This window comes from Narcine bancroftii, chromosome 1, assembly GCF_036971445.1.
Source record: "Narcine bancroftii isolate sNarBan1 chromosome 1, sNarBan1.hap1, whole genome shotgun sequence".
NCBI lineage: Eukaryota > Metazoa > Chordata > Chondrichthyes > Torpediniformes > Narcinidae > Narcine > Narcine bancroftii.
The window spans coordinates 351982895-351998224 of NC_091469.1; the positions used below are offsets into that span (position 1 = coordinate 351982895).

Here is a 15330-nt window from a genome sequence, read left to right on the forward strand (position 1 = left end):
CTCCAACCCTCCAGGCGGAACCAGCAGAAAAGGACAAGTTCTACACTGACCTGCGCAACCTCATCCAACGCACCCCTACAGCCGACAAGGTTGTCATCCTTGGCGACTTCAACGCTCGCGTCGGCAAAGACTCAGAAACCTGGCCAGGAATCCTGGGCAAGCATGGCATCGGCAAGTGCAACGACAATGGGCGCCTCCTGTTGGAGCTCTGCGCAGAACAGCGGTTTGTCATTACAAACACCCTTTTTCAGCAGAGGGACAGCCTTAAAACTACCTGGATGCATCCCCGATCCAAACACTGGCACCTCCTGGACTACATCCTGGTGTGAGAAAGTGACAAACAAGATGTGCTCCACACCAGGGTCATGCCCAGCGCGGAATGCCACACTGACCACCGGCTCGTTCGCTGCAAGCTCAACCTTCACTTCAAGCCAAAGCCCAGGAACAGTAAAGCCCCCAGAAAGAGGTTCAATGTTGGAAACCTGCAGTCAGACGAAGCGAGAGGAAACTTCCAGGCAAACCTCAAAGCAAAGCTCGAGGATGCAACCCGCCTCACAGACCCGTCCCCTGAAACCCTCTGGGATCAGTTGAAGACTACCATACTGCAATCCACTGAAGAGGTACTGGGCTTCTCCTCCAGGAAAAACAAGGACTGGTTTGACGAAAACAGCCAGGAAATCCAGGAGCTGCTGGCAAAGAAGCGAGCTGCCCACCAGGCTCACCTTACAAAGCCGTCCTGTCCAGAGAAGAAACAAGCCTTCCGTCGCGCATGCAGCCATCTTCAGCGCAAACTCCGGGAGATCCAAAATGAGTGGTGGACTAGCCTCGCCAAACGAACCCAGCTCAGCGCGGACATTGGCGACTTCAGGGGTTTCTACGAGGCTCTAAAGGCTGTGTATGGCCCCTCACCCCAAGTCCAAAGCCCGCTGCGCAGCTCAGATGGCAAAGTCCTCCTCAGCGACAAGATCTCCATCCTCAACCGATGGTCAGAACACTTCCAATCTCTTTTCAGTGCCAACCGCTCAGTCCAAGATTCCGCCCTGCTCCAGCTCCCTCAACAGCCCCTAAGGCTAGAGCTGGATGAGGTCCTCACCCAGGATGAGACATATAAGGCAATCGAACAACTGAAAAGTGGCAAAGCAGCAGGTATGGATGGAATCCCCCCAGAGGTCTGGAAGACTGGCGGCAAAACTCTGCATGCCAAACTGCATGAGTTTTTCAAGCTTTGTTGGGACCAAGGAAAACTGCCTCAGGACCTTCGTGATGCCACCATCATCACCCTGTACAAAAACAAAGGCGAGAAATCAGACTGCTCAAACTACAGGGGAATCACGCTGCTCTCCATTGCAGGCAAAATCTTCGCTAGGATTCTACTAAATAGAATAATACCTAGTGTCGCCGAGAATATTCTCCCAGAATCACAGTGCGGCTTTCGCGCAAACAGAGGAACTACTGACATGGTCTTTGCCCTCAGACACCTCCAAGAAAAGTGCAGAGAACAAAACAAAGGACTCTACATCACCTTTGTTGACCTCACCAAAGCCTTCGACACCGTGAGCAGGAAAGGGCTTTGGCAAATACTAGAGCGCATCAGATGTCCCCCAAAGTTCCTCAACATGATTATCCAACTGCACGAAAACCAACAAGATCAGGTCAGATACAGCAATGAGCACTCTGAACCCTTCTCCATAAACAATGGCGTGAAGCAAGGCTGTGTTCTCGCACCAACCCTCTTTTCAATCTTCTTCAGCATGATGCTGAACCAAGCCATGAAAGACCTCAACAATGAAGACGCTGTTTACATCCGGTACCGCACGGATGGCAGTCTCTTCAATCTGAGGCGCCTGCAAGCTCACACCAAGACACAAGAGAAACTTGTCCGTGAACTACTCTTTGCAGACGATGCCGCTTTAGTTGCCCATTCAGAGCCAGCTCTTCAGCGCTTGACGTCCTGCTTTGCGGAAACTGCCAAAATGTTTGGCCTGGAAGTCAGCCTGAAGAAAACTGAGGTCCTCCATCAGCCAGCTCCCCACCATGACTACCAGCCCCCCCACATCTGCATCGGGCACACAAAACTCAAAACGGTCAACCAGTTTACCTATCTCGGCTGCACCATTTCATCAGATGCAAGGATCGACAATGAGATAGACAACAGACTCGCCAAGGCAAATAGCGCCTTTGGAAGACTACACAAAAGAGTCTGGAAAAACAACCAACTGAAAAACCTCACAAAGATAAGCGTATACAGAGCCGTTGTCATACCCACACTCCTGTTCGGCTCCCAATCATGGGTCCTCTACCGGCATCACCTACGGCTCCTAGAACGCTTCCACCAGCGTTGTCTCCGCTCCATCCTCAATATTCATTGGAGCGCTTTCATCCCTAACGTCGAAGTACTCGAGATGGCAGAGGTCGACAGCATCGAGTCCATGCTGCTGAAGATCCAGCTGCGCTGGGTGGGGTCACGTCTCCAGAATGGAGGACCATCGCCTTCCCAAGATCGTGTTATATGGCGAGCTCTCCACTGGCCACCGTGACAGAGGTGCACCAAAGAAAAGGTACAAGGACTGCCTAAAAAAATCTCTTGGTGCCTGCCACATTGACCACCGCCAGTGGGCTGATATCGCCTCAAACCGTGCATCTTGGCGCCTCACAGTTTGGCGGGCAGCAACCTCCTTTGAAGAAGACCGCAGAGCCCACCTCACTGACAAAAGGCAAAGGAGGAAAAACCCAACACCCAACCCCAACCAACCAATTTTCCCCTGCAGCCGCTGCAACCGTGTCTGCCTGTCCCGCATCGGACTTGTCAGCCACAAACGAGCCTGCAGCTGACGTGGACTTTTACCCCCTCCATAAATCTTCGTCCGCGAAGCCAAGCCAAAGAAGAAGGAAAGATAAAGGAGAGTTTTGATAATACAGATTCAGAGCTACACAGCACAGATCCACCATGTCTATGCAAACTATTGGGTACCTTTTCATATCAATCCAATTTGCCATCACCCTGTACATAGCCTTTTATGCTGTGGCAGTCAAATGCTTGTTTAGATACTTATTAAATGGGGTAAAAGTATACGTCTCCACCGCACATTTGGGTAACATATTCCATCTTATCACCACCCTCCGAGAATTTTCCCCTTTCATTAAACCCTCGAGTTTAGAAGCTTTTACAATGGATAAGAGTTTCTAACCTATTTATGCTTCCCATTATATGATGTATAATGTTTAGTATTTTCAACAATTTTTCAAATTCATTATAAGGTTTGCTTGAGCAGATTCAAAAGAAACAGTTTCTAGTGGTGAGTAGTGGAGGGTACGTACCCAAGGTAATAAGTAAAAGAACCAGAGGATAAGTGAGGAGAACATTTTGAGAAATGAGATTTTGCAATGTTGAAAGTGTTGTCTGAAAGGCCTGTGGAACCATGGGATTGATGACATTCAAGAAGGAATAGGATAAGATTGTACTTGAAATGGAAAGGTTTAGAGCATTGATGGGCTAGAAAATTAATTGGATTGCACCTCCAAAGAGTTTGCATTGTCAAGATGGGCTGAATGACTTCCTCCCAATTGTGAGTTGTAGGATTTCAGTAAATAAATTCCTAATGCGATTGCTTAATCTCATTATTCCAGCCATTAGATTTTGAAAGCAAGGACAGCTACATGTTGACTGTTGAAGGTACCAACACTCACCTGGACCTTCGCTTTCTGAACTTTGGGCCATTCCGAGATACAGCAAGGGTGCGTCTGACTGTCGAGGATGTGGATGAGCCTCCACAGTTTGCTTTGCCAAACTACATAGTAGAGGTGTACGAAGACGTTACTATCGGAACCACAATCCAAGTAGTCTCAGCAAAAGACCCAGATGCAGCCAACAACTCAATCAGGTATGAATCACTATCCACAGACCTTGCAACCCAAATTCTAATGACAGTCTTTGAACCATCATCCTAATCAATGGATTTTTTTTATACATATATATTAATAGGTTCACTGATCTTGAACTAATTTCATAAATATATCTTCCCACAGTGTACAAGCCACAGGGCACTACAATTTTTGTACCTGTTGAGTGCAATTTATGAAGAATGCATTTCCCAGTTTTCTGGCTGTTTAAAAAATTATTAGCTTGACCAATACACAGGGATCCTCAGCAAGAAAGTTTGGTTGCAGACTGTGGAACTCAGATTAAGTACAATGTGATACCAGTTCCCATTGTCACATTTTTGCCCTATCTCCAAATCCTCCATAATTTATGGTACATAGATAATCTTTTTGCTGTAGTTTCATTCCACCCTATTATTTACTCCTATGCTACACAGCACAAAGGCTGTTAATAATGAGTTATTCCAACACCTCTGTCAGTACTGTGCTGGAGTCACTCCCAAGGGCTGTTACCACAGTGTCTCAAATGGAAGAACATCTGGCAATTGTCTATCTCTTCCATCAATAACCTGCTCCCAATATGGCCTCCTGTCATGTCAGTCTCTATGTTTTGGTCTCTATGTTTTGTCAAATTAATTTCATACAAATAAATCTCAGAAATATTCATCATGTATAACCCAACATGAAATATTTAGCAGGTCAACAGTTAAAGGTACTGCTTAAGATTATATTTTGATATTAATGATCTAATAGCTGCATCTGGTACAACAATGGGAAGCATAAGAGACCATTCATTGAAAGATTTATTATCCAAGTGCTGGAAACATTCTGCAGCTCAAGGGTATTTCATGGAGAGAGGAGCATTGTTATTTCTGGTCAATGTCCTTTCATTAGAATCTTTTCCAGTGCTATTAAGTGGGGTTGAAATAGAAGAGGTAACGTCCTCTCATCCCACTTCCTACCATTTCTCGCAAACCAAGGGCTGAGTGAATTTCTGCAGGCGAGCAGCCACTGGGCAAGGTTAATATCACAATGGCTTCCGTCTGTCAAAAATAGTGAAGGAATTGCCCAGAATCACAGGCAATCTGGGGAGCTAAGGTCATCCAGGAGAACTTCATTCACCTGAAAGCTTCTGAAGATGGGCCATGTTAAAGGCAGAAAAAGAAAGAGGAACATATAATGAATGTAACAGTGTAAGTAAAGGAAAATTTGCTTAGCCTCAAACTTATGAGGGAAGAACGAGGAAGACAGTTATGATCACAGTGAAAAGTCAAATCCAGTCATCAAAGGTTTCAACAGCAGAAGATCTGAGTCAGACATAGTGTCACATCGAGTTATGGAAGTGGGTCAGTGTAATTTTATGTGTTGTTTTGCATAAATTAACTGCACAATCTTGCAAGTGACTGCAGATGTACCACAAGCAATATAGTAAAATCAAAGGGGGCAATTTTAGAGTGTTTTTTTTAAAAAAGATTAGAATTATAAAGTCTCTGCCAAAAACCGCATAATTTGCAGATGCAGCAAACAGAAATTATTTAAACAGAGAATTCAATCGCTATTTGCTATAGAGGAATACGAAGTAGTATCAGGAGCTAGCAGAGATACAAGATTAGACTAGCCAGAATCCTTGGAGATAAACACTTGATGGACTTATAACACTTTAAGGAGTCAATTTATTTCTTTAATGACTTTTTCCTCAGGGAGTTATGCTTATTTCATATTGCAATCCCAAGTGTCTGTTCCCTTTGGCACAGCAATTAGATGTTAGCAACAACATTTAGGATTGAAGTATGGGTTTCTGACAGGCCAATGTTTCTCTGAGAGCAGTACTGGGACATGGGTACAGTCCCAGTCTTCCTGTCACTGTTTTCTGTGCCTTGTATTCAGGGCATCAAGGGATGCCCAGGGAAGCCTGCAGCTGCTTATGGGAATTGACCTCTCCAATGCTCCTCTCTGCATGCTGTACAACAAGAACTAGGAAGAAGCAGGCACTTCATGGAGAATATTCCAGCAACAAGATGTCAAACAGTTTGCTAAGTGCCTAATCTTTACAAGATCTTGAAGTGACGAAAGGAAATTAAATAAAACATGCAGCAAGCTATGGTTCATTACTTGAAGGAAGAGTGGAAGCAAATTCAATAGTGGCTTTCAAAATGAAAATGGACAACTGTCTCGGCTCAGAGCACCTGCATAGACCCTAGAAAGTCAGAAAGAAAGGGCATGCTCTTCATCCCTGGGTTGCAATCTGGAACGAGTGTAGAGAAGATTTACTAGTATGTGGCTGTGATTGAGTTACAGGGAAAGATTAAACAGGTTTGGACTATATTCCTTGGAGTGTAGAAGAATGAGGAGAGGTTTGATGGATGAACACAAAATTATGAAGGGTAGAGAATAAATACAAGTAGGCTTTTTCCACTGAATTTGGTGAGATCCAAACTGGAAGATAGGGGTTAAGGACGAAAGGGGAGAAGTTTAGGGGGAACATTAGGAGGAATTTCTTGACAAAATGGTGGAAGAATGAAATGAGCTGCCAACTGAAGTGGTGAATGTGGGCTCAATTTTAACATTCAAGAATAATTTGGACAGGGACATGGACAGGAAAGTTGTGGAGGGATATGGAATGGGTGCAGGTCAGTGGGACTAGATAGAATAATATTTCAGCACAGACTACAAAAGACAAAGGGCATGTTTCCAGTGCTGTAATGTTGTATATTTCTATGCACAAGGTAAAGATCTGCTCATTGGAAGGTTAAATATAAGCTGACCAAGTGTAGGTGGGAGTCAGGAGAATTGGGTAGAGGGATGGGGAAAGCAAAGATTAAAGGTGTGGATGGGCATTTGATGCACACAAATATAATGGGCCAGAGAGCCGGTTTCTGTGACTCACTAGATTCCAAGGCTGTGTGGAAAAGCAGGAGAGATTTTTCATTAATTAATATTTCAGGATCTTGGCTTACTGAAGAAGGCCAGCATTTATTCCCTCTCGTCATTCACTTATGAGAATGATACTGTGACAGACCTTCTTGAATCATTGCCACTCTCCTGGTGCAGATACTCCACAGTGCTGCTGAAGAGGGATTTTCAGGATCTAGACATGGTTAAACATAGGATCACAGGTAAAGCATATTTCTTAGTCAGGAACCAGTGTTATTTGGAGTAGAATCTGCTGATGATGGGGTTTCCATGCACCTTGAAGCCTTGCCTTTTTAGTGGTGGAGTTCATAGATTTGGCAGGTGATACAGGACTTATCTCATTCTGCATTTTATAGATGATTTCTACAGTTCAATCATTCTTTCAAAGCAACGCCAAAAGTATGAAGGACCAAATGGTCTCTTGTGTTATTCCATAATAGTATGATAAAGAGACCATGAAGTGAAGATGTTACTCCTCCAAAGAACTAATGCAAATTCAAGGTCACTGCATTCATTCCCTGTCCTGCAAAGTTTGAGTGGCTAGTTGATATAGATAAAGTATGAAATTCTAACTAACCTAGATCTCAAAACTCTACTGTATTAGCCTAGCATCCAATCAAACCTATTGGATGCTAAAGTAAAAGCTATTAATTTTGACCAGGGAATTGTACTAGCCTCATATTGCTGACCATGCAAAATGATAAGCAATTCCAGATACCAAAACTATGAAGCTGATTGTTGACTTCAGGAAGGGAAAGCCAGAGATGTATGATCCAGTGATCATTGGGTGGGGGGGGGGGGGGGGAGGTGTAAAGGGTGAGCAAATTCAAGTTATTGGGAGTCACCATCTCAGAGGACTTTTCCTGGACCCAACAAACTATGTGGAGAAAGCATGTCAGCACCTCTACTTCCTCAGGAATTTGCAAATATTTGGTATGATCCCAGACACCCTGGCAAATTTCTACAGATGTGTGGTGGAAAAATGTGCTGACCAGCTGCATCATAGTCTAGTATTGGGATATCTAGACCCCTGAGCATAAAGCCTTCCAAAGGTAATGGACACAGCCCAAGAACATCGACAGGAAATACTGCCATCGGAGGGCAACAGCAATTATCAAGGATCCCCACTATGCAGCAAATGTTCTGTTTTTGCTGCTACCATCAGGAAAGAGGTGTAGGTGCCACAAGACTTACACCACCAGGGTCAGGAACAGCTGCTACCCCTCCACTATCAGACTCCCCAATGACAAACCTCAGACTCATTTAAGGTCTCACTTGTGCACTTTATTGATTTTTTTTATTCCCTCTGTATTGCATAGTTTGTTTACATTCATTATCCATTTACAGTTCTTTATTTGTATACATGTAAACCCTGTGTAGAGTTTTTTTTGCACTACCATTAAATAGTAATTCTGCTTCACCCGCAAAAATCTCAATGTTATGTGATATCATATATGTACTCTGACAATAAATCTGAAATATGCTTTCACCTTTTGAGAGGAGGCTGATTACTTGACCACATAGCCTGAAATATACAGACCTTTAAACATATATCTATATTAATCCTATCTTAATCTCAATTTAATTTTCCCAGGTTTCATCTCCCATAGATTCTACCACTCACTGATAGATTAAGACCAAATTCTCACACCCTGTGCATCTTTAGGATAATGGGCAGATACTGCACCACCTTGGCAGCACCCTGAGAAACCCATTCTCTTCACTAAGGGGGACGATTAATCTTCCACCTCGCCTCTACCCAAACCTTTATTATGATCTTTATTCTCTGTGGAAGTTATCCTTTTTTTTAATAAATGTTGCATGAACTAGCTGAGCATCATCTTTTTGTCTTTGCACTTCAGTAATGTCCTGTAGTTACACTTCAACATTGGACATGCACGTCCCAACATCACAGGACTCTTACAATTGTATTTTAAACAGAATTTGCAATACCAGAAGATATTTGGACACAGAAACTTTGAAGAGCGATTTTAAAGTGGAATGAGGCATGGAGTTGGAAAGATTTCAGGAGGGAGTGTAGTGTTTGGGTATTGGCAGCTGAAGTCATAGCTATTAATTAGTGAAAGACCCACAAGTAAAAAGCCTTTCATGACCATCACACAAAGTTTTTTTCCACAGCCAACAAACAACAATTTGAAGTGTGGTCATTGTTCCTCAAAGATATTGTGCCCTGGAGTTCCCACAATACAATGACCTATTGATGTTTATAGTGTGGTTAATTCAGAGATAAAAGTTGGCCAAAACACCAATAAATACTCCTTTGAAATAAATGCAGGAGAGATTGAGCATGCACAGTAAAACAGGATTAAGAGTGCATTGAGATCCTAATGAGCTTTAGACTGAGGGAGATTGTAGAAGGAGGAACAGGCAATGAAATTTACAAATGAGGGTGAGAAATTTGGAACTATTCATTCCACTAGCCCATGCCACTCAATTACACCTAATTGACCTACAACCCCATTAAGTTTTTGAATGTTGGGAGGAAACTCACACAGACACAGGGAGAACATACAACCTTCTTATAGACTGCCCCAGATTCAAATCTCGGTTGCTACTATTCTAACCATGCCACCCCTAGAGAATGTGTCTTTATCATAAACATATAGTGCACTTTATTGAGACTAGTGAAAATAGAAATATACTTGCAAGGACATGAATCCTATTCTTTTCATAATCTTATTATTTGCACATGAAGAAACCACTTAATCTGAAATGTTAGAAGGCAATACTTGCACAAGGAAGCTTAGAACAGAAGCACACCTGGAAAACAATCCCAAATGACTTGTGACTAATCTGTGCAGATGCAGAAAAAATTGTTAAGGAATTTTCTTCCTTTTCTCCCTTCTCATTGTCAGGTATTCAATTGAGAGATCCACTGATCCCACCAGGTCTTTTTACATAGACATTGCTTCAGGAGCTCTGATGACGGCAAAGTCACTAGACAGAGAACATCTTTCTTGGCACAACATCACAATCCTAGCAATGGAAATGAGTAAGTATTTGTTTGGTGTTTGATTTTTTTTTAAAAATCACACCCTCTTTTCATTACTGATGTTATATTTAATGGCAAGCAAACCAACAGGGACAGAAAAGGCAAAATATGTATGGTGAGGATGAAATGATCCAACTTTTCAAGGAACTTTTTGAGAATTTAAAATTTGTTCATAAGGTGTGGACAATGAGCCTCACTGTTAGCATAATGCTGTCACAGCACCAGTGACCGTAGTTCAAATTTCACACCATCTCTAAGGAGTTTGTACATTTTCTGTGTTTGTTTCCTCTGGGTGCTCCAGTTTTATCCCACCCTTCAAAACATATGGGGGCTGTGGGTCACATAGGAGTAATTGGGCAATATGGGCTCATGTGCCAAACTGAATTTTTTTTAAATTAAATGCTGACAAATTATAGCTCATCTAGGAATATCCTGAAACTGACTAAAATTGCAAATCCATTTTAGAGAGCAAATTGAAGTCAACCACATTGCTCTGAATACAGAGTCAGGTTTAAAACAGACTGGGTTAGAACAGGAAATTTCCTTTCTAAAATGGGCGAATGAACCAATGGTGATTCCCAACATTTGGTAACTTTTTAAAAGCACTCTTACCAGAACTCTCTTAAAAAAAAAATTCCAAGTGTATATAATTGGCCAAATTAAATTTCTCCAGGGATTGTGATGTGATTTAAACCAATCATTGTTAGCATTTTACAATGCCAACAGATTTCTAATCATATTACCAGATTTTTTTTTATTGTTAACTATTGCTAACTCTGTGGTACAATCATTCAACTTCAATAGTAACTTCTTTGGCTTGGCTTCGCGGACGAAGATTTATGGAGGGGTATGTCCACGTCAGCTGCAGGCTCGTTTGTGGCTGACAAGTCCGATGCGGGACAGGCAGACACAGTTGCAGCGGTTGCAGGGGAAAATTGGTGGGTTGGGGTTGGGTGTTGGGTTTTCCTCCTTTGCCTTTTGTCAGTGAGGTGGGCTCTGCGGTCTTCTTCAAAGGAGGTTGCTGCCCGCCGAACTGCGAGGCGCCAAGACGCACGATTTGAGGCGAGATCAGCCCACTGGCAGTGGTCAATGTGGCAGGCACCAAGAGTTTTCTTTAGGCAGTCCTTGTACCTCTTCTTTGGTGCACCTCTGTCTCGGTGGCCAGTGGAGAGCTCGCCATAGAACACGATCTTGGGAAGGCGATGGTCCTCCATTCTTGAGACGTGACCCACCCAGCGCAGCTGGATCTTCAGCAGCGTGGACTCGATGCTGTCGACCTCTGCCATCTCGAGTACTTCGACGTTAGGGATGAAAGTGTGATTACCAATAGCTCGTTTTACAGAGATTCCACAATACTGCCAAAAAGAAGACCCGTCAATAAGCCGGCTTTGCTTTTTTTTAAAAAAAATATATATACTGAACCAAACAATGCCAGCATAATGTGATTTGGTGCTGACGACCTCCACTGCCAGCTTAAAGACAGGACTACCTTTACACAGAACAGCATGACACAATAAAGGCACAATATTCCCGCCTTGAAGAGGCTGTGTAAAAGGGGCAATGAATGTATTTTCACTGATTGATTTTTGCTTTGAATGTGACTACATTGCAAAACTATGTTCATTTAATGTGCCTCCTTAGAGCAGAGGTAAATAAGCCTATGAATATTTTACTTTTTAATGTTATAGATTATGATCTCCACAACATTTACAATGCAGAAACAGCATCTTTAGCCCATCAAATCCATGCTGTATATTCTCCCACATTCCCATCAATTCCCCCAGATTCCACCATTCACCTACACACTAAGGAAAAAAAATTACAGTGGCTAATTAATATATCAACATGCACCTCCTCAGGAAATGGGAGGAAACTGAAATACCCAGAGATAACCCACACAATCGCACAAAGATTGTGCCAACGCCACACATAACCACTCCAGAGGTCAAGATTGAACCCAGATTGCTAGCTGTGAGCCAGCAGCTCTGCCAGCTCCACACTGGCCTAGATATTGATCTGGGTTTTTCAGTTATATTAAGACAATAAAATCTGCCACTAGATGCTAAACATATTCTAAAAAAGGACCAACAACCTTGGGACATCTTTCCATCCAGAGTTTGCTGCAGAATTTCCAATGCTGTTATCAGTGACTCAGTGCTCTTCTGAAGCCTATTACAATTTGCAGCCTTTCAATGAGATCACTTAAACTGATGTGAATTTCAGCCATTCACAAATTCATCTGGTGCGAAGTTCTCTGGAAATATTCCCTATTTATGTGAACTAGATAATCAAAAGAATGACTATAGCCGTGGTTCTCAACCTTTTTCTTTCTACTCACTTATCACTTTAAGTACTCCCTATGCCACAAGTCCTCTGTGATTAGTAAGGGATTGCTTAAGGTGCTATGTGAGTGGGAAGGGAAGGTTGAGAATCACTGCTCTAGACCTAATTGTTACAAAAATAATTTGCTTGAGAAAAATTGTCATTGGCCCATTTCCTTTGGAGTTATGAAACGGTGCACATAACAAGTCAATTAGGTATGATTAAAAGACATTTTTAACCTTTCTTCCCACCCACATACCACCTTAAGCAATCCCTTACTAATCACAGAGCATCTATGGCATAGGGAATACTTAAACTAGTATGTGAGTGAAAAGAAAAAGGTTGAGAACCACTGCTCTGAGGTGGATGTATTGTAATTTTTCTCCATCACTATGTCAAAAATAAATGCTTAAAGCTTTTTTGAATTATTTGCAATATAATACTTTATTCTTGTACACATTACAATCTTCAGTAAAAACTGATAATATTTAAATGGTTGTTGAAGATTTGGACTTTTTACTTCTATGTTTGCAGAAAGAGAGGGGCTTTTGATGTGTGGCTGTTCATCCAGCTTGATAACATCACATCTATACTCGTCAGCAGGCATGTCATTGAACTGACATCTCACAGCATTGAGACAAGGGACATACAGTGTTAGGTTTACATGGCATTCTTCTTTAAAACCAGCAGTGAACACATTACTATGCAATAACAAAGACAAAAGTTTCCATCTGGTGGAAATTTTTCTATTTTAGAAACAACATGGCAAAATTTATTTTAAAAACCTTTATGGCATCCAGAATTGCACAGGTGTCAATTTAGCACATGCCAAATGATGCAATAGAAATCAAAGCCTAACATAGGGAGGACTGATTAGTAAAATTTCCCTCGACATGCTTCTGAAGTTGAAGGCCTCATTCCTCTGGAAAAGCTATAGTTTTCTCTTGTGTCTGGTTTCACAACTTGTAAAATCCAAGGGTTCGACTATCAAATAAACGAGTGGAATTTTAATTGGAGTGTGTTGTAGCTTCATAAACTTAGTTATGTGGAGAAAAGAGGTGCCACCGCACGCAAGAGGAAATTGCAATATTTGGAACAGGTTGCAGCTGGGCACAGCTGGCATGATTGTGGTTCTCTAATGTTTGCATGGGAGTGGGTAGCACAATAAACTTTAAGTTATTTTGATTCCTGGGATAAATGATTCAACCTATTGTACATTAAAAGAAAATTTGCATCTGTGACTTAGTGGAAGGGAAAATGTACAGATGTCTGTGGTCACTTGAGGACTAAATGGACACATCTATAAAGTGGTCACTGTGCTTGATCTTCCTTTTGTGGAAAGAACCAAATCAAGGGCAGTTTTCTTTTTGTGAAATTACCCAGATTAACTGTTAAGATTCTGTCTTATAAAAGTGTGGTTCATTTCAGAAAATCCCACACAAATTGGAAGTGTTTCAGTCGCAATTAAAGTCCTTGACATCAATGACAATCCACCAGAATTTGTGAGGGAACATGAAGCCTACATCTGTGAAAATGCTAAACCTGGTCAGGTAAGTAAGGGAAAGGATCTTTCACCATATAGTTACCAACATGCCATTTAAATTATGCAGTCAAGTTTAGAAAACTGTCTCCAACATTCCTTCACAAGACCCAATATTCTGTTAATGCAGGGAAATGGATTTCAGATTTTATATTCAGGATTATTTTTTCTGACCAGTTCTGGTACAGAGCCTTTTCTCAGGGAGCCCATATCTAGAAAGTGCATACTCAGCCATTTTACTCAGGAAGAGAGAGTTGACTTTCCCAAGCATTGCACCAATGGGACTGCAATAAGGACATCTCAACCATGGGCCTAATACCACATTCTCTTTCTGGAAGGGAAAAAAAAAATCAATGTGCAAAGAGCCATGAAAGGGAATTAATTAGATAATCTTATTAAAAAGCCAGCACAGACATGAAGGTTGAGTAGCCTCTTTCTGGGCTGAATCATTGTTTCAGTGAATCCCTTGAATCTTGCTTCCTTTTTATGGTTTACAATTTAAAATTGAAGTGCATCATATGTGTTTTAACAAAAAACAGCAAATTAAAGACAAAGGATAAATTTGCCTCAGCGACTTTGTCCAATCCTTTCACAATTCAAAATGTTTCTATGAGAAACACATTCTTCTGTACTCCAATGAAGATAATCCAAGAGTCAATAAATATTCTTCACATGTTAGCCCCTGCATTCCAGGAATCGTCCTGGTTAAATCTTTTCTGTACTCCCTCCAACATCATTACATCCCTTCTGAGACAAGGGGCCCAAAACTGCACAATACTCCAAATGAGGTCTTATCAGTGCCCCATAGAACCTCATCAACATTTCTTTACACTTATACACTATTGAAATGAATGCCAACATAGCATTTGCTTTTTTTTAAAAAAATTGCCTGATGGTTAACCTTTAGGTTAAGGAGTCAGTCCCAAGTCCTTTTGCAGTTCAGATTTTTGAATTTTCTCCCCATCCAAATAACAATCTGCCTGTTTATTTCTTCTTCCAAAGTGTACAACCATACATTTCATTCTCCATCTAGCTTAAGTTTCCAGTCAACCTGGGCCAGTTCCTCTTTCATACCACTGTCATTTCCTTCGTTCCACTGAAGCATTGACATACCTGAAATCAGCTTTTCCTTTTCAAATTTGAAAGTTAACTCAATCATATAATGATTGAGGATTCATTACCTTTAATTCCCTAATCATATCAGGTTCATTACTCATTACCCCATCTAAAACCACCCATCACCTAGTGAACATGTTGGCAAGGTGCTCCAAAAGCCATCCTGTAGGCATTTTTTGTCCAACTGTCTCCCACTGACCCCTCACCCCCTGCTCCCCAAATCCCCATGATTATTTTGACATTTTCCTTCTGACATGCTCCTTCTATTTTCAGCTGTAACACTTCCTATCTGCTGTTTGGGGGCCTGTATAACTGTATTTAGGGTCCTTTTACCCTTGCAATTTCTAAACTCAACCCTTATGTCCCTTTTTTCTAGTGATTTAATATCATTGCTTATCATTCACAGCCACACCATCCCCTCTATCTACCTCCCTGCCTGCTTGTCTGTCTGTCTGTCTGTCTGTCTGTCTGTCTGTCTGTCTGTCTGTCTGTCTGTCTTTCCTGTACACAGCGTACCTTGAACATTCAGCTCCCATTCACATCCATC

General features: G+C 41.8%; 1 protein-coding gene across 8 annotated transcripts in view; it reads left to right on the plus strand.

Annotated features, from left to right (window-relative positions):
• The window catches only part of LOC138749384 (cadherin-20-like), a 262479-nt gene that overhangs the window by 212000 nt on the left and 35149 nt on the right, over positions 1–15330 (plus strand). For all 8 annotated transcript variants that reach the window (XM_069910637.1, XM_069910651.1, XM_069910663.1 and 5 more), the window contains 3 exons: positions 3628–3881; positions 9669–9805; positions 13556–13677. In XM_069910637.1, the coding sequence (XP_069766738.1) occupies positions 3628–3881; positions 9669–9805; positions 13556–13677 (513 nt within the window). The remainder of the gene's footprint in view (positions 1–3627; positions 3882–9668; positions 9806–13555; positions 13678–15330) is intronic.